This window comes from Stigmatopora argus, chromosome 18 (assembly GCF_051989625.1).
Source record: "Stigmatopora argus isolate UIUO_Sarg chromosome 18, RoL_Sarg_1.0, whole genome shotgun sequence".
Lineage (NCBI taxonomy): Eukaryota > Metazoa > Chordata > Actinopteri > Syngnathiformes > Syngnathidae > Stigmatopora > Stigmatopora argus.
In genome coordinates, this window is record NC_135404.1 from 1,685,479 (window position 1) to 1,706,135 (window position 20,657).

Here is a 20,657-nt window from a genome sequence, read left to right on the forward strand (position 1 = left end):
TACGTCAGTCAGGGTCTTAACAAGTTCTCCAACAAAAAACAATAAAAGTCCGAGAAATTTGGAGCTTTTCTGTAGCCTAATAATTACTAGGGCATTAAGTATGACTAAATAGTAATTCACAGTTTGTATTTAGGGAATTTGAGCAACGATTTAAATGTTAACTATCACTTACCTTCCGGGTGACCAAAAGACCGGCGACCAAAAGATCGGTGACCAAAAGACCGGCGACCAATCGACCGTGTACCGTGATTCAATAGCCACTAAAACAATCAGGTGTCAGTGGCATTTCAAACACCATCGACAGGCTTTTGAAAACAGGTGTGTTGTGTAAAATCCCTCAATCAGAGTGAAACACTCCTATCTTGCCAGTAGGAAAACGAAATACTGGCAAGTTTCGAATGGCTCATGACCTCTGTGCCATCAATACGGCTGTTTCCACTCCCACTTTACCTGTCCCAATCCTCACTTTGCCCTCTCCCAAATTTCTCCCTTCCATACCCATTTTACTTGCATTGACTTGGCAAATGCTTTGTTTTGCATTCCTCTTCATCCTGACATGAGGAAATATTTTCCTTTCACATGGAAAGGAGAGCGTTAATCTTACACTCGATTGCCTCAGGGTTTCGTCCTTTCTCCTGGACTTTTCAATCTTTACCTCAAACAATTGCTTGCCCCTCTTCAATTTACCGATGGGCTGCTGTTTATCCAATATGTAGATGGCATTTTTCTGGCAGCTGCCTCGGTGACTGTGTGCATTCAGGCCACGCACACCTTTCTCTCTCACCTTTCATTCTTGGGATGCCTTAACTCCCGCCAAGGGACCGCCATGTCCCCTTCTCACAGAGATGATGTTCTACATCATCCACGCCCGCTGAACGTCAAACAAATGCTTGCCTTTCTCGGCTTGTGCAATTACTCTTGCCATCATGTACCAGATTTCACAGAATTCACGCAGCCACAATGTGCACTAGTAAATGAGCAAGGAATGCGGAATCTCTCCCATCCACTGCAATGGTCCACAGCAGCCATTCCTGACTACTCCCTGATGTTGTATTTGGATGCTTCTGAAAAAGAGTCAAGCGTCTCTGTTATTCTTTTTCAAAATATGAACAACGGCATCCAGTATGTGCGGCCTTTGTATCAGCATTTGCGCCACTTGTCCAAAAACGTCACATATTATTTTACATCAATTCGAACATCACATAGTACAGCTCAGTATGTCACAAGGCAAGCATTCACAATGACTGGTGGACGACAAAGAAAAATTAAATCAGTTCTAAAGAGCCCAACATTTTGTTCACACAAAAAGGCATTAACATGGCCGACGGCATTGTAAAAGGACAACCACATTGTTGTACAAGATGTGTAATACATGAAAATACCCTTAGAAGTGTCCTATACGACACACCACTAAAACATCCGGAAGTAGTCTTGTTTACAGACAGATGTTGCTTCAAAGGCAAGGATGGCCTACAATCAGGATTTTCAGTAATCCAATGGACTGGGGAGACATTCAACACTTTAGTTGCAAAAAACGGTGTTCAATAAGCGCAGCGCGCTGAAATACTGGCCCTTAAAACAGCACTCACAATTGCTCAAGGCGCTACAGCTAACATATACACTGATTCGGCATATGCTCATATGGCAATCCACACAGCGTTAGCCGAATGGCAATGAAATGACTTCTTGACCGCAATGGGGGCCCCGATAAAACACCAACAAGAAATACTTGCATTAAGGGAAGCTCTCATGCTCCCTAAAACAGTAGCAGTGGTTGAATGCAAAGGACATGCTAAAGGGGATGATTTGGTGGCGAGAGGAAATGCGGTGGAAGAGGTGGCAGGGTATCTCCCAACTCTACAGATGGTGGTGAGCGAAGAGATAGCAGTAAGGAACAGATCGACTTGGATGCGGTAAAAAATGGCAACAAGACGCCAGTCCTGAGGAGAGAAGTGTGTGGAAAGCAAAAGGGGGTGTGAAAGGTGAGAATGAAGTATGGACTAAAGATGGTAAGTGCATCCCGCTGCAAAAACTATTAAAACGACTGATTAGCCCAGTGGCACGAGTGGTTAGCGCGTTGGCCTCACAGCTCTGGGGTCGTGGGTTCAAATCCAGGTCATGAACATCTGTGTGGAGTTTGCATGTTCTCCGGGCCTGCGTGGGTTTCCTCCGGGTACTCCGGTTTCCTCCCACATTCAAAAAACATGCATGGTAGGCTGATTGGAGACTCTAAATTGAGGTAATATGGGTGTGTGTGCACGGTTTTCCCTTCCCTTGTGCCTTGCGATCGGCTCACCACCGATTCAGGGTGTCCCCCGCCTCTGGCCCCGGAGACAGCTGGGATTGGCTCCAGCACCCCCCGCGACCCTAATTCACTAGAAACTCTAACTTACCTGTTGATAGTGAAAATCCACATATAAGTCATTTGTGAAAAACAATGGGATTCGCCACATCACTCTTTTCAAGGACAAGAAAATGCTGCCATCATCCAGCAAAAAATCCATCAGGTACTCATTTGAATGAAGAGGGCGCACCATACCATCTGAAAGTAAAAGGTCCATTTCCTTAATTAAAGTGACATTTGTACTAGTTTTATTAATTCCAAGAAGAAAACCCTTCAAAAACCATTCACCTGCACACATTAGTTCCAAAAAGTCAATTCATTGTAACATAACGACTACAGGGTTTAAATAAATATTCTGATGTCATAGATATGAATGTAAAAGTTGAGGAAGACCAAAAAACATGCCTGTCAGACTGTCATCCATTTTTTTTCAAGAAAGAAGATTGTTTTCAGTCCATCGCAATGCCCCCTAGCGATAGCCAGGAGGATTTGAAAACATGTCTTGTTAAATCTATGCACATGCTAATTCCACTCACATAGACACCAAACTCAAGCATCCAAATTGCTTCTGCTTGCCCTTCCCTTTAATGCAGTGTTTCCCAACCCTTGAGGCACAGTAGTACACTGGTGTGCCTTGAGCAAGCGAGTTCAGGTCTGCCCACATTTTTTCCCCAAGATGGCGCCATCAGGCGGCAACCGGTGGCAGTAGCTCTGTCCACTCTTATTTGTTTTTCGTGTTCTACAGCCTCTCTATCTTTTTTTATTGCATTTTAATATTTCTTAAAACATTCCTTTTTACTTTACTTTGTACTTTATACTTTTTACTTTAATGTTTTTGCAACTTTCTTTGTTCTGTTAGCCTAGCTTCTTTCTGCTATTTCTTTTTTGGAACCATTCAGCCATGCCTACATTGTCATACACATGGGATTAGCTCTGAACAATACGCAGCAGAAGGAGCAACACCTCAATGCCGCTGGAAATCCGGAGCTGGACAAAATTGCCCGGTGAAGAAGCGACGCTTCAGACCAACCATTCCATCTATTATAATAGGAAAGTGAGATCCCTCCCAGATAAGATGGAAGAGCTGTCGGCGCTTACCAGGCCGGAAACGGAGTTGAGGCGTTGTACTCTGCTACTGTTGATTGTTCAGCTCCAGACTACTGAGGGACGGTGCGGATAAGCTTGGAAGAGTGACTCTGCATATTTTCAACTTCGGTCACAGTCTGCAGAAGTTCCCCATCTTGTGGAAGACTTCCTGTGTGTGGTTCCAGTTTTATCCAACTCTACAACGTCTTTTTCTTGTATCTGTATCTGTTTTGCTACTGCAACCAAGATGGCGCCACTCAAGTGGCAGCCGGTAGCGGTAGCTCTGTCCGCTCTTGCTAGTTTTGTGTTTTTGGTGCTTTTCTGTCTTTTTTAATTGCATTTTGGTATTTCTTAATGATTTCCCATATACTTTGCTTTGCTTTGTACTTTGTGCTTTTTGCTTTGTTGTTCTGCAGCCTTTGCGACTCGGCACCACCCGTGGCGTGGCTTGGTTTCTTTGTGCTAGTCCTAGACGTCTTTGGAGCCGTTCAGCCGTGCCTCCGCTGTCATGTACGCAGGATCAGCTGTAAGCAGTGGACGATAGTGCCGGGAGAAGAGGCAACGCTCCAGGCCGAGCATTCCATCATTGTTATGGGAGCGTGAGATCTCTCCCCGGTCAGATGGAGGAGCTGCCGGTGCTTGCTGGGCTGCTTGTGTGCTTTGAAGCCCCCCACCGACCTCTCCGCTGCTGCTGATTAGGTGATAGGACAGCCTAGGAGGATCTAGGCAAGGAAAATGATCTTTAAAACCTCCAGACTACTGAGGGACTGTGCGGTAACCTCAGTCTCGGTCTGCAGAAGGTCCCCACCTTGTGGACTTCCTGTGTGTGGGTCCAGTTTTTTACCTAGGTCTACAATGTCTTGTGTGTCTTGTGTCTGTCTTGCTACTGCAACCAAGAAATTTCCCAAATACGGGATCAAATAAAGTTTGAACCTAACCTAACCTAATTATCTGCTAAGTCATAAAATGTAGTATTACGAGAGTAAAATTAAAATATACATCCATATTGCAATATTACAAGATTGAAATTGTAATATTACGGGACTAAAGTCGTTTTGTTGCATATTTTTTATGTAATGTGAACCGGAAGTTGCTTGGTTTTACGTTGGTGAAGTAAAGTCTGTGTTCACACAGAACGACTTATGATGTTCAGATGGTGGTGTGGCTTGAGAGGCTTGCAATGCAAAGTGTGCGCCAAACACTACTTTAGTGTTTGGGCGCTATGTACTGTAAAATAAATTGGCAAAAAGGGAAGTGCTAGAGTGACGTCTGTTTATATGGGTTTCATAATGACAAACCTGAAAGCCAGAGACACTTTTTTCACCAGAAAGGTGTGCACAGTTGAGAATGAGTGGAAATGACAGGCAGTATGATATAAATAACCAGTAGATAGGTTTTCAAAGTAAGATGTCATTTAGGTCAACATTTTACCTTGCTTTCTTTTGGCAAAGATGAAGAATTCTTTCATTCCAGGGATATTTGAGATACTCATTTCTTTGCAGAGTTCGTTTATCACATCAGCTGCCACCTTGAGCATAAACAATAAAAATTCTCTGAATCAGATAATATTTTGGACAGAGAAATGCAACTAGAACGGAGAGGTAAAGAAAGGATTACAGTGTGCCACTTTCCCCACAAACACTTTTGGGGAAATTTACTGAATTCAATAGATGGAATAGAACATTTTTATTTGTTATCCTAACAAGTACAACAATATTGTGTTCCAGATACAGACCGAGCGAGACAGTTTTAACATTACATCCTATCAGTGGCGGTCCGTGCATTTTCTCGTAGCGCCTTCAACGAATCAATCCAACCCTCAAAAACTATTTTATGGGTATAAAACCTCTACTCAGCTACAGCTGCGACACATAAAAAAATAATCAATAAATCAATGTACAAAAATGGGGTAAAATCCACTTCCTAGCAGCATTTAATGATTAAATACAAATACTGGAGCTTTTCAGACATTAAAACCAGGCCAGGGGGGAGATTTTCCCGGGAAAAGACAGCGATGAACGTCAATGGCGTACGGGCAAACATTGCCCGAAAATGGGGTAAAATCCAGCCGAAAACAGCATTTATTGATTAAATACAAATACTGGAGCTTTTTAGACATCAGAACCGGGCCCGGAGTATCATTTCCCCGGGGAAAAAGACAGCGATGAACGTCGATATGTCCATACGCAAAACGGCAAAAAATGCACTAAAATGGGGTAAAATCCACTTCCTAGCAGCATTTAATGATTGAGTACAAATACTAGAGCTTTTGAGACATTACAACCAGGCCAGGGGGGTGATTTTTCCCGGGAAAAGACAGCGATGGACGTCAATGGTGAAACGGCAAAAATTAAACTGGGGTAAAATGGGGTAAAATCCACTTCCTAGCAGCATTTAGTGATTAAATACAAACTCTGGAGCTCTTCAGATATCAGAACCGGGCACACAATTGAAATACTATTAGGAATATAGCCATATTTTACTCACCAAAAATCCTTTTTAACTGTACTCAATATCCATCTTCCTTTCTTTCTTCCTGCTTTTCTATCGCCATCGAAGCTAATGATGAAAGTCAAGCCTGTCCTGTCATATTTGTGGCATAGTCCGTCTTGAAAATGGCTTTAAATCAACACAACAATATATTTGCTTGTGCAGCTGCTCCAAATACATTTTGGTAGCTCTCTCGTAGTTAGCACACTGAAAAAGGCGGACACACTTTTTTCCAGGCTGTAACATGCTTGCTAGCTTCGGAGTTGACCGCCCTTTCTTAATGATGTCCATTATTTTCTGAAAAGAGTCTGTCTGGAAAACAGCTTTGTGAGCAAATCTGCAACCAAATCCATTTGTTTTCCTCCATCGGCCATTGTGGGTGGAGTTTGCGATCTCTGGCTGGCTCACTTTGGCTTTGGTCCGCCTACTAGCCAATCATAGTTGGTGAAAGCGATGACGTATCCCTATGCCTGCGAAATGGCCTTGGTGTAACCAAATCAAATTCTGATTGGTTAAAGCAACAGTCTTATCGACGCTTGTTTAAAGCAGCAGAGCCCGCAGAACTGATTGTGAAGGCATTGAGGCAAATTTCTGACCCTGGCAACAAATAATGGCTGAAATGTGATTGGTTAAATGCTTCAATATGAAAACACATCTGGAAGCAGTGCAACCAGGGGGAAAAGCAATGAAAGGAAGCTAACAGACAATTTGGAATTATTTAATAAGTATTGATGGACAAAATATAATATATGATTCAGATATTTCTTAGGCCAGCAGAGAAGGCCTTGAAAGCCCTGACGGCCCACCACTGCATCCTATATTTAGGGTATAGGAAGACAACAAAAGCGTTGTTGAATCTTAGTGCGTTATTGTCAGTGGGAGTGTGTGTTCAGTCAGTGGGGTGGTAAGAAGGAAGTTAAGGGAAGTCTGAGCTGGGGCACATTCTCTTCTAGGAGATAGTTGCCAAGGCCAAAGAAAAGATGTCCAATGCTGTCGATTTACATGCCTTATTTGGCCTCTCTCATGCCAACAGTCTAGCCGTCTCTAGTTGGCAAATCTCTTCCTGAGGAAGTCAAGCACTGCATCCAGCGGAGCGGTCAATTGCCGCATGAAGCTTGGATGCAGCTCCCCCATCTGAACGGCAGCAGGCGTGGAAGAACCAATTTGGGTGGATAATCCAAATCAGACTGCGCCGCGAACGCCCTTTGACAATAGTGGTAGGCCAGAGTTCCACCAACACCTAATCAATGTGTAAACTCAACACCAATCAGTCAAATCAGATGCAGTAATTCAGTCATTTTTTTACGTCTTTGACCTACAGATTCGCCAAGCACACGATCTTCCCAATTCCCTACAAATCCATCATATATCCGGCCAGGGGAGTTCCACTGGGAGTAAGCAGACTTTCCTTTTCCTCCTAATTTTGAGTTCAAAGACAGCAGATCTCAGACAATTTGACAAAAGACAGATCATATTCAAAGTTTTCCTTTATTATAATCATTGGTTGATCTCTCTCTCTCTCTCTCTCTCTCTCTCTCTCTCTCGCTCTCTCTCGCTCTCTCTCGCTCTCTCTCGCTCTCTCTCGCTCTCTCTCGCTCTCTCTCGCTCTCTCTCGCTCTCTCTCGCTCTCTCTCTCACTCTCTCTCACTCTCTCTCGCTCTCTCTCGCTCTCTCTCACTCTCTCTCGCTCTCTCGCTCTCTCGCTCTCGCTCTCTCGCTCTCTCGCTCTCTCGCTCTCGCTCTCTCCCTCTCTCTCTCTCTCTCTCTCTCTCTCTCTCTCTCTCTCTCTCTCTCTCTCTCTCTCTATATATATATATATATATATATATATATATATATATACAGTTGTGGTCAAAGTTTACATACACTTGTGAAGAACACAATGTCATGGATCTCTTGAGTTTCCAGTTATTTCTAAAACTCTGATTTTTCTCTGATAGAGTGATTGGAACAGACACTTCTTTGTCACAAAAACATTCATGAAGTTTGGTTCTTTTATGACTTTATTATGGGTGAACAGGAAAAAGTGATCAAATCTGCTGGGTCAAAAATATACATACAGCAGCGCTAATATTTGGTAACATGTCCCTTGGCCATTTTCACTTCAATTAGGCGCTTTTGGTAGCCATCCACAAGCTTCTGGCAAGCTTCTGGTTGAATCTTTGACCACTCCTCTTGACAGAATTGGTGCAGTTCAGTTAAATTTGATGGCTTTCTGACATGGACTTGTTTCTTCAGCATTGTCCACAAGTTCTCAATGAGGTTTAAGTCAGGACTTTGGGAAGGCCATTCGAAAACCTTAATTCCAGCCTGATTTAGCCATTCCTTTACCACTTTTGATGTGTGTTTGTGGTCAGTATCCTGTTGGAACACCCAACTGTGCCTAAGACCCAATCTTCGGCTGATGACTTTAGGTTATCTTGAATTTGAAGGTAATCCTTCTTCTTCATGATCCAATTTACACTCTGTCAAGCACCAGTTCCATTGGTAGCAAAACAGCCCCACAGCATAATACTACCACCACCGTGCTTGACGGTAGGCATGGTGTACTTTGGGTTTAAGGCCTCACCTTATCTCCTCCAAACATATTGCTGGGCATTGTGGCCAAACAGCTCGATTTTTGTTTCGTCTGACCACAGAACTTTCCTCCAGAAGGTCTTATCTTTGTCCATGTGATCAGCAGCAAACTCCAGTTGAGCCTTAAGGTGCCGCTTTTGGAGCAAGGGCTTCCTTCTTGCACGGCAGCCTCTCAGTCCATGGAGATGCAAAACACGCTTGAATGTGGACACTGACACCTGTGTTCCAGCAGCTTCTAAATCTTGGCAGATCTGCTTCTTGGCGATTCTCGGTTGAATCTTCACCCTCCTGACCAATTTTCTCTCAGCAGCAGGTGATAGCTTGCGTTTGCTTCCTGATCATGGCAGTGACAAAACAGTGCCATGCACTTTATACTTACAAACAATTGTTTGCACTGTTGCTCTTGGGACCTGCAGCTGCTTTGAAATGGGTCCAAGTGACTTTCCTGACTTGTTCAAGTCAAGGTTTCGCTTTTTCAGATCCATGCTGAGCTCCTTTGACTTTCCCACTGTAGCGTTTGTGGGCGTTTGCATCCAATGAGCCCTATTTAAATGGCCTCAGAGAAGTCACCACCTGTAGTCACTCATAATCACTCACAAGAAGTTAAGAGGCCATGCTATGAAGCTCATTTCACAACTTTCTAAGTCACCAAAATTGCTAATTCGTGTTACTGTATGTATGTTTTGACCCAGCAGATTTGGTCACTTTTTCTGTTAACCCATAATAAAGTCATAAAAGAACCAAACTTCATGAATGATTTTTGCGACAAAGAAGTACCGTAATTACTCGAATATAACACGCATATTTTTGCTATATAATTAATTCCAATAGTTGGGGGTGCGTGTTATAATCAATAACTAAAATAAATTACAAATTTTCGATCGAAAAAAGCATTGTCAAACTCACTTTGACGCACGGACATTGTGCAATTTCCAACTTTGAATTCAAAATACACGCATATTAAAGATCGTCAAGCCTCACAAACATCACAATCCTGCATTAATAAGCTGGAAAGTAGAATACTACATTGTAGTGTAGTACGTACTTGTATTTAGAAATATGTCCAGCGGGGGGCAGTACATCAGTACATTCCCTTGTTACATGTGATAGTCTTTTCCATTGTGCATATCTTCAAATCATTTATTTATTCAATTTGTATGTTCCTTTTCTTGTTTGAGAATGACAATAGATATTTGAATTAAAACATGGTATTGTCAATTGAAATGTAGTCAATGTTCAAGGAAGTCTAAAAGGTATTGCAACATAACATGTCTACATGATATGTTTGTCCACTCTGTGTATCATCTATTGCCCTAAAATTCAAACGCATAACTCCACCAACTGGACGACACTCGACACGCTCGTACCTGAAGATTTCTCTATCCGGTTTTGAACAAAACAATCGTGAAACGAAGAAAAAAAGGTAAGATTTCTGATTTTCGTCAGCGGGAAATTTTAGGTGCGCACTATATTCGAGTACTGCGTTTTTCCAGATTTTTTTGGCCCAAAATTACCTGCGTGTTATTTTCGAGTGCGCGTTATATTCGAGTAATTACGGTATCTGTTCCAATCACTCTATCAGAGAAAAATCAGAGTCAGGCCCAAAGATATTTGTTTTTCACAGCACAACGCAGAGTACAACTGCAAACAAATATCTTTTGGCCTGACTCGTTCGCACTTACCGGAAAAAATTCACCCAAAGTTGTAAAAGGCTGCCCTCAAAACATACTGACAATGCATGTATGAATCGATTTTTTTAAAACGTTGAAAACAAATTCATTAATCAAGCTCCAAACGGACACGCATTACCAATGAGACTACCATCAGCCAAAAACTGCATTGAAATCGGACTTGAAATGTATTGTCTAACTTAAAAACCGCAGTTATTTTAGATGTCCAAAATCCAGGGTTTTTATCGATTTTTAGCTTAACGGTGAAAACCACTTCAAAAATCAGACATATGCCACAGGTGCACTTCCATAGAGCTACAAAAACTGTAAGCAGTTATGGTTTGAACGTTTTGCATGCATTGGAAAAACTGTGTCAAAGGTCAAATGTTACCTCGGAATTGATTTGAATCGATTTTTTGAAGAACCAAAGATTAATTTGAAAAATCGGGCTCAGAGCAATGTAGAGCAATAATAGTGCTAACATTAGCCGAAAACAGCATTGAAATCGGACGTAAAATGTGGTCAGAAAACTTGATAGACTGAAAATGGCTGTTACTGTAATTTTTTATTGATTTTTTGCTAAATGACAACAGTGATGTAGAAAAATAAGCACTTAAAATGTTTGCCTCGTCATGAAGCTTTTACAAAACAGAGTACTTTTGGTCTCAAAGTTTTGGAAGTACAGTAATACCTCGACATACGAGTGCCCCGACATACGAGCAACTTGAGATACGAGTAAAATTTTGAGCAAATATTTATCTTGAGATACGAGACAAATCTTGATATACGAGCATACAGCGGACGCGAGAGGCTGTTCATAAGAACATCATGGGCACTGTCTTTCTGGTCGCATCTCTCTCGTGTAATGTCTCTACGAGCACTGGGCGGAGCATTGCATTTTTTTCAGTGTTTTTTTTCCCCGTTAGTCAGTGCAGAATGGCAAAGTAGTAATGGTGGAGGACCTTGCTTGATAATACGAGCGGAGTATATACTACTTCTCGTTGGCAAATGGTCGTGCATTATCCTATTGTGAGGACATTTGTGTAAAACATTTTGCGAATATTTTGAAGGGAAGACAAAAGCAAACAACCCTTGATAGGTTGCATCTGAAAGTCAGGGTGGAAATGGTGCAAATAGAGCCAACCCGGGAGAAGAAAGTTATAAAAATGTAAAACAAAATTAGAATTAAGTTTAGTGCAAGGTTAGATTAAACTTATTTTTGAGTGTGTCCGCATTGTAATCCAAGTTAATTTAAATGTGTATGTTATATTACGAGCGTGTTGTTGTGCAAAAAGTCTCAACGCATTAAGCTCGTATCTCGAGGTACAACTGTACTGAAAAAAATGGCCCAAAGTTGCACTTTTCTGACCTAAAAAATTCGACACCGTTAGAAAAATCGCCCTCCTTGGGTAAGTCTAATTTGCGGTGAGCACAATGCGGAATGAATCAACAACGGGGGGACATTTGCTAATTAGATCTCAAATCTGAAAGAAGCATTAGGTTTTAATGATTTCAGGCATGAACATGATAAAGCAGAAATGTGAAACGATTAATGTAAACAATGAAGCTAATAAAAATTGGCTTTTTTCGAGAAAATACAGAGTTTACGATAGGCTCCAAGGGCATAATTTCCCTAGGTGAGAGTGTCTTCAGTGAACGGAAGACATTCCTTGCCCTGCCCCGGGCAGGTGAAATGTACTTTGTCATGTGTCAGATTGATGACTATGAGAATATTCATGGATTGCAAAAGCATCGAACAGAGAATAATATCAACTAGGTGAGATTGCATTCCATGGCCTTGAAAGCATACAAGTTGTTAAGAAAACATAGATTTATGATTTACAGACTTGTCATGGCTCTGACCATGTTGACATCAATATCCTAGACCCGTTTTTGCAGTGTGAGCCATATCGAAGATCTGCAGATTTCTTAGTGTAAATTGACGACCTTCATCCTCAACCTCATCCTTGTCCCCATCGTTGTCCGCTGCCTCTGCTTCACTTACCGATTGCATCACTTTGATGAGCTCCTCATCAATTGGGCGTGATGAGTGGCTCTCGAGCAATGTGTTGACGTCCTCCACTGTCATGTCCGTGAATCCTTCAGTGGCTACCGACCAAGCCAGTTTTACTGCCTTAACTACAGCTGAGTGATGAAACTCCTCAGCCGTAAATCCCTCAAAGTCCTTGTTGATGGGGACACAATTTTTTTCCAGCTCAAAATGATGGTCTTTTCCTTCATGTCCTTAATTGCATTCTGGATGTTTGTCAGGCATGTGGCAACATTGTATTTTCGCCAATACTCTTTGCTGTTCTGATTGTCCTCGTTGATTGATGAAATTAGTCCTTGCATTATGGATTTTGTGTAGAGGGCCTTGAAAGCATGAATAACCCCCTGAGCCATAGGTTGTATTAGGGAAGTGGTGATGGGGGGCAGGAACTCCACTGAACCCCTTTATAATGGAGATTGGTTGCACGTCCTCCTGCATAGTCCAATGGAGGAGGACGTTGAAGGGCAGACCCCTTTCAGCAAGGTACAGCTTCACGTTCGGGATGAAACATTTTAAGAACCAGTCCTTTGTGAGAGCTTTCGTGATCCAAGCTTTCCTGATGCTCATCCAGTAGACAGGCAGTAAGAATTTGTTCTTGTTTTTCAAAGCATGGGGATGGTCAAACTTGTAGATTAAGGCTCGCTTTACCATGAAGCCAGCAGCAACACAAGAGTCAGGCGATCCTTGTGAACTTTGAACTCTGGAACTTTCAGTTTATCTGTGAATAAGAATGTCTGGGAAGGCATCCTCTTCCAAAAAAAGACCAGTCTCATCCATGTTAAAAACTTGCTCTGGAAGATAACCATTCTGTTCAATTATGTTAGGGAACTCCTACTTGACATACGTTTTTACTGCCACTTGGTCTGCTGAGGAGGCCTCCCCACACAAAGAGACACTTTGTAAACCAACCCTATTCTTAAACTTTTCAAACCAGCCCTTGCTTGCAATGAAATCACAAGTCTCACCTGCTGATACTTGGCTGAGGGCTCATCTTCATCATCTTCGTCAGGAAATAAGCTATCGTATAAGGTCTTGGCTTTGGTTCAAATCATGTTGGTATCCAGAGGACTCTTCTTCTCTCTACAGTCTGAGATCCAGACCAATAGAGCATTCTCCACCTAAACAATTATTGTATTCCTCGTGGTTACCAATTGGTGTCCTTGGAAAAGTATATTGTTGCTGTCCTCCAAATGTTCGCTTCTTTTTTCTTTATGTAACACATGGTAGATTCATTTATGCCGTAATGCCGTCCTACATGGGCATTCTTATTGCCTGCCTTGAGCATATCGAGCAACTTCACCTTTTCTGTCACGGTCATCAGGTTTAGTTTTTTCTTGGGCTCATTTGATGCCTTAGATGACGCACGATGCTTAGGGGGCATTTTTATTTTTAGAGGCGATTCAAAATCCAAACAAAGCTGCAATAAATTCTGTATTCGGCAAAATGGCAAGATTTTGTCCTTCTCAGATTTTTTTATTATTCAGCACATCATTCTTCGACAGTGAAATATCGCTTCTTTTTCGCACTCGCAACTTTCACTGTGAATTTTGACATTTGAATTTTTGTTATTTTATACTTAAGGCGTCAGCCTCACAGCTCTGGGGTCCTGGGTTCAAATCCAGGTCGGTCCACCTGTGTGGAGTTCCATGTTCTACCCAGGCCTGCATTGGTTTCCTCCAGGTACTCTGGTTTCCTCCCACATTCCAAAAACATGCATGGTAGGATAATTGGACACTCTGAATTGCCCCTAGGTATGGGTGTGAGTGTGCATGGTTGTCCATCTCCTTGTGGCCTGAGATTGGCTGGCCACCGATTCAGGGTGTCCCCCGCCTCTGGCCTGGAGACAGCTGGGATTGGCTCCAGCACCCCCGTGACCCTAATGAGGATAAAGCGGTTCAGAAAATGAGATGCGATTAAAAAAACGATGTCCTGAAGCCGCGAATGTTGAAGCCGCGAAGTGGTGAGGGATCACAGTAATTTTACGCAAAAAAAAAGGGGTTAAATACAGACAGGTAGTGTATGTGTTTTCAACGTGTCAGGTTTTCCCACTATTATTACTAATATATACATTAATATAGTGCGGCCCGGCGGAAGCGTTGGCCTTATAGTTCTTGGGTCCTGGGTTCAAATCCAGGTTGGTCCTACTGCATGGGTTTTCTCCAGCTACTCCGGTTTCCTCCCACATCCCAAAACATGCATAGTAGACTGGTTGGGCACTCTAAATTACCCTTAGCTATGAGTGTGAGTGTCAATGGTTGTCTGTCTCCTCGTGCCCTGCGATCGGCTGGCCTACGATTCAGGGTGTTCCCCGCCTCCAGCCTGAGATGAGCTGGGACAGGCTCCAGCACCCCTGTGACCCTTGTGAGTATAAGCGGCTCATAAAATGAATGAATGTAATAATAATATATAATTTAAATTTGATCAAACATCAAGGTGGAAAAGATTTGTTTTTTTTTTAACAGTGTTCAGTGTTTTGATTGTTCCTTATTATACCAGTTTTTGGTATAATAAGACCTTCAGCAAGGATAAGGCATTCTGTTATTATTTCTTTTGCTATTTTGAGAGCTATACTGACATTGTGCGGATGTGTTTGCACACCATGTCTGCGAGCCTTAACCATCTTATAACTACTGCAATTGTCCTTTTCGACTCCAATTTACAAAAATGGTATACTCTCTAAATACAACATTGATGTCCAACACGATGAAAATGAAATTGAAATGTATGATAAACAGGGGAAATTAAGAATTTATGCGCACATCATTATCATTTACCATACATTTTCTTGCATGGAAAGTTTTCCTCTTTAATGCCTTGTTAAACAAAGGGATGCATGAGGTGGAGTGCTCGCGCTTATGTCAGCGCTGACCCAAAGACGTGCAGTGAGTACTCCACCTTCGTCATCCATGCTCCAAGTGGCTTCTTGCCGCTTCAGTCCTCATGTTGTTTTGACTTTTAGTAATGAAATAATGCACCTGTTTGGACTTTAAATAATGGGTTTCTGACGCACATGTTCTTGTTTAGATTCTACCCATGTGCATGCACATAAACTCTGATGTCTCAATTGTGTTGTTGACCCCTCCCTTTAGAGTTGAGACGTCCTTGTAATAAGGGCCAACGAATTTAATAAAAATGAAGAAAAGAAAACATAAGGCAGAACACCATTGGGGAATTGCGACAAGCGGTTCTCAATGTCTGTCTATCTTGCAATTGAAGATCCAAAAGGGTGTCTTTCCTCTTTCTTTTCGCATGCTTTTATGGATGTCTAATGGCAAACCTTAAATGCACACAAACCCCTCCACCATGATAGTTTGATGACACAGGTAGGAGTATATGTAGTATGGCAAATGAAAATTCGTTTTGGCCATGCTGAGTTTAATACTGAAGTACTGTTGTGGAACGATAATGACAATACTTTCCAAATTAAACCATGACTACATTATTATTCCCTATAGAAAATAATACTTACAGTGAAGTTATGTATCTTGACAGTGTATCCCTCGCCTCCTGGAAGCTGGATAGAAATGATTTGTGATGATTTGCCAGCCTGACCCCCCAAAAAACACGAGATAAAATTACAGATGGAAATAATGAGATGGAAGTTTGTACCCATCTTTTTTCAAAGAATAATTTCTCTACAGTACTTTAATTTGTATAAGGTAACATTATAACTTGCCAGGATGGCCGCGAGCTCGATGTGTGAAGGGACATTACGGCGACCACCAAAATTGAGAGATCTTTGAAGGTTATCCTGACACACAGCTGCCATCTCTGTGAATACATACAATTGTGGGGTGAAAAGGCATAACATTTATTTAGCTTAATCACTTATTATACAATCAGTCTATTCAGTAAAAGGTAATGTTAAAATACAGACATTTTACATACTTAAATTTATTCATCTTCTGTCTTTGCTACCAGCGGGAATTGTGCCCGGTCCTGCCCGCACAATTCAGGCGAGTATCACTTTTATATCACTCACAATTCATGTCTCACTGAATTAAAGACATACTTGTTTACAAAAAAAGAGGTGTTTTATTTAAAGTACATAGCTAGCCTGTCATTCAGCAACCCAGAGACATGATGAGCAAACTCAAAAGCATTGATGCTCTTTAATGGCTAACTTGGGCTTCGAGGATGTATTCATTCTCAGCTCTCTATAGGGACTAGGCAGAATACACCCTGAATTGGTTGCCAGCAAATTGTGCTGTATAATGAGATGAACAACCCACGCACGCACATGGGTGTGTGAATATGTGTGTTTGTTAAGATTCTCTCGCTATGTTTGGCCAAACCGTGCAACATAGAGAGTTGAATTTTTTTTATGGTGGCAAGAAACGGCTGTCGGATCCTAATAGATGAGTGATTGAATTTCTTCACATTCTCTAAGTGTGTAAACCAGTGGCGGGCCGTCAGTGCCTTCAAGGCCTTCTCTGCTGGCCTAAGAAATATCTGAATCATATTATATTTTGTCCATCAATACTTATTATTCCAAATGGTCTGTTAGCTTCGTTTCATTGCTTTCCCCCCTGGTTGCACTGCTTCCAGATGTGTGTTTTCATATTGAAGCATTTAACCAATCACATTTCAGCCATTATTTGTTGCCAGATCAGATCTGCCTCAAAGCCTTCACAATCAGTTCTGCGGGCTCTGCTGCATTAAACTAGACTGTTGCTTTTAACCAATCAGATTTCGAGTTGGCAACCCCACAATGTTTTTTTGCAGCCATTGGCATTTTGCTGGCTGGGATACGTCATTGCTTTCACCAACTATGATTGGCTAGTAGGCGGCCCAAAGCCATAGTGAGGCAGCCAGAGATCACAAACTCCACCCACAATGGCAGGACAGGCTCGACTTTCAACATTAGCTTCGATGGCGATAGGAAAGAAGGAAGAAAGAAAGGAGGATGGATATTGTGTACATTTAAAAAGAAATTTTGGTGAGTATAATATGGCTATATTCCTAAATAATATATTTCAATTGTGGGCCCGGTTCTGATATCTGAAAAGCTCCAGTGTTTGAATATAATCACTAAATGCTGCTAGGATGTGGATTTTACCCAAGTTTAATTTTTGCCGTTTCGCCATTGACGTCGATCGCTGTCTTTTCCCGAGGAAATCACCCCCTTGGCCTGGTTGTAATGTCTCAAAAGCTCCAGTATTTGTATTCAATCAATAAATGCTGCTAGGAAGTGGATTTTACCAAATTTTAGTGCATTTTTTGTCATTTCACGTATGGACGTATCAACGTTCATCGCTGTCTTTTTACCGGGGAAATGATACTCCGGGCCAGGTTCTGATGTCTAAAAAGCTCCAGTATTTGTATTTAATCAATAAATGCTGTTTTCGGCTGGATTTTACCCCATTTTCGGGCAATGTTTGCCCGTACGCCATTGACGTTCATCGCTGTCTTTTCCCGGGAAAATCGCCCCCCTGGCCTGGTTTTAATGTCTGAAAAGCTCCAGTATTTGTATTTAATCATGAAATGCTGCTAGGAAGTGGATTTTACCCCATTTTTGTGCATTGATTTATTGATTATTTTTTATGTGTCGCAGCTCTAGCTGCAGTAGAGGTTTTATAGCCATAACATAGTTTTTGGGGGTTGGATTGATAACTCACCTTGTATTTGTTAAAGCAAAAAGTAGAGTTGATGTATGAATCGTTGTTTTTACATGATGTGGCCTAAACACACCGCGTGGGTGATTGGTCATAAAGTCGGACTCCTTTCCACGTCATTTACAAACGTCATTTTTGGAAGAATTTCCGCCAGCGAGTTTCCCGGTGCTCTACGAAGCTAACGATAGTCATTGTAATGGCTCTTTACATCCCACCGGATGCTAACGTTAGCACGGCACTTAGCCTCTTGCTAGTGACTGTAAACAAACAGCAGCTTGACCACCCCGATGGATTCCTTATTGTCGCCGGTGACTTCATCGAAGCATGTTTAAAGTCTGTTCTGCCTAAGTTTATCCAGTACGTGAAGTGTCACACCAGAGGAGATAAAACTCTAGACCAGGGGTCTCAAACCGGTCCTCAAAGGGCCGCAGTGGGTGCAGGTTTTCATTCCAACTCAACAAGAGGATACCTTTTGCAAATGTAATCGGTTAATCAGTTGATTGCAGCCAGGTGCTACTTATTTTAGAAGACACCTGATTGGTTAAAATGTCAGCATTGGATCGGTTGAAACAAAAACCAGGGCCCACTGCGGCCCTCGGTGGAATCGGTTTGAGACACCTGCTCTAGACCATGTTCATTCTAACATTAAACATGCTTATAGAGCCACACCCCTCCCTCACCTTGCTGGATCCGACCATCTCTGCCTGTCCCTCACCCCCTCATACACCCCTCTCCAGAGGCTAACAAGGCTACAAATAAAGATAATAAAAACATGGCCTGAGAACACCCTTTCTCAGCTACAGGACTGTTTTTCCTGCACCATTTGGGAACTTTTTTGAACACCACAACCTCCAGGACTAAATGGACACTGTACTTTCCTCTATCAAAAACGGTATGGACACTGTCACTGTTAATAAACGTATCCGGGTTTTTCCTAACCAAAAGCCCTGGATGACCAGTAAGACACAGGCACTCATTAAATACCATAATACTGGCTTCAGGTTAGGGGACAAGTTACAATATAGTGCTGCCAGAGCAGACAGGAAGAGAGAGGCAATAAAAAGGCCAAGGCAGCATATACAAGGATAATTGAGGAGCACTTCACAGAAAACAACCCAAAGAAGATGTGGCAGGGAATACGACACATTACCAATTATAATGACAAAAATAAGGTGTCTGTTAACACAGATGCCTCACTAGCAGAGGAACTGAACCGTTTCTTTGCCCGCTTTGAGACTGATAAATCGAGTTTAGTCTCAACACATCCACCACGTTGCAGCAGTACACTGAAGCTTCAGGAACATGAAGTGAGACAGGTACTGCGGACTGAACACCAGGAAGGCTGCCGGCCCCGACGGAGTACCTGGGTAGGTGCTCAAAGCCTGTGCTGACCAGCTGACTGGGGTTTTCACCAATATTTTCAATTGTTTCCTGCAACAATCCATCATCCCATCTGGCCTGAAATCTACCACCATTATTCCTGTCCCAAAAAGCCAACCATTGACAGCCTGAATGATTACAGGCCTGTTGCACTTACGCCTGTGATCATGAAGTGCTTTGAAAAGTTGGTTGCCCGCCACATCAGGGACACAAATCCTCCCTCAGCTGACCCTCACCAGTTTGCTTATAGAGCAAACAGGTCCACTGAAGACGCCATTGCCGTAGCTCTACACAGCACTGAGACACCTGGAGCATCAGGGGAACTATGTGAGGATGCTTTTCATTGACTATAGCTCGGCCTTCAACACTATAATACCGGACATTCTGGCTGACAAACTCTCCCACATTGGACTATCCTCTTCCATCTGCTGCTGAATTAAGAACTTCTTAACCAACCGTCCACAAACTGTTAGACTTGGTCCCACCTCTCTTCCTCCATTACATTGAGCACTGGCTCCCCTCAAGGTTGTGTACTGAGTCCTCTTCTATACTCCCTGTACACATACGACTGTACACCGACCCACCACTCTAACTCTATCATCAAATTTGCTGATGACTCCACTATGGTGAGACTCATCTCAGCGTCGGGCGATGAGTCCCATACAGAGATGAGGTCAACAAACTGTCTTTGTGGTGTTTGGTGAACATTCTCACTAAACGCCACGAAAACTAAAGAAATAATCCTGGATTTTCGCTAACGCAACACAGATCTGGCCCCACTCCTCAAAAATGGAGTATGCAAATACAGGGTCCAGTCCTTCAAATTCCTGGGGGTCCACGTCACGGACAAGCTCTCCTGGTCTACCAACACCACAGCAGTGGTGAAGAAGGCCCACAAATGACTCCATTTCCTGAAGGTACTCAGGAGGAACAACTTGGACACTAAACTTCTGGTAACCTTCTATATTGCCATTGTGGAGAGCATACTGCATTACAGTGTGGTACACTGGAAGCACGGCAGCAGACAGAAAAGCCATGCAGAGAGTGATCAACACCGCCCAGAAGATCATCAGCTGCTCTCTGCCCTAACTGGATGACAATGCCAGCCCTTGCTAACACAGCAGAGCGGGAACATTGTTAGGGACCCATACCACCCTGGTCACAACCTGTTCCAGCTGCTGCCCTCTGGCAGACGATAGAGGTCTCACAAAGCACTGACAAATAGACTTAGGGACAGTTTTTTTCCCAGAGCCATCAGGGCTTTGAACTTGCATTAGCACGGCACATATTCCCTTCTGTGCAATAACTTCGGGGTGTGCATTAACAATGTGCAATATCTTTGATTGTGCAATATTTTAGATTTTACCTTGCCCGGATGTGACTTTTTATATTTTTAAATTACTTATTTATGTTTTGACTGGGAAAACGCACTTTGTGGAGTACCA

At 42.5% G+C, this 20,657-nt stretch overlaps 1 protein-coding gene across 2 annotated transcripts in view; it reads right to left on the minus strand.

Annotated features, from left to right (window-relative positions):
- myo15b (myosin XVB) overlaps window positions 1-20,657 on the minus strand; it is a 184,074-nt gene that overhangs the window by 39,353 nt on the left and 124,064 nt on the right. For both annotated transcript variants that reach the window (XM_077625198.1, XM_077625197.1), the window contains exons 34-37: window positions 15,894-15,988; window positions 15,687-15,764; window positions 4,862-4,958; window positions 2,394-2,542 (exon numbers count right to left, since the gene is read on the minus strand). In XM_077625198.1, the coding sequence (XP_077481324.1) occupies window positions 2,394-2,542; window positions 4,862-4,958; window positions 15,687-15,764; window positions 15,894-15,988 (419 nt within the window). The remainder of the gene's footprint in view (window positions 1-2,393; window positions 2,543-4,861; window positions 4,959-15,686; window positions 15,765-15,893; window positions 15,989-20,657) is intronic.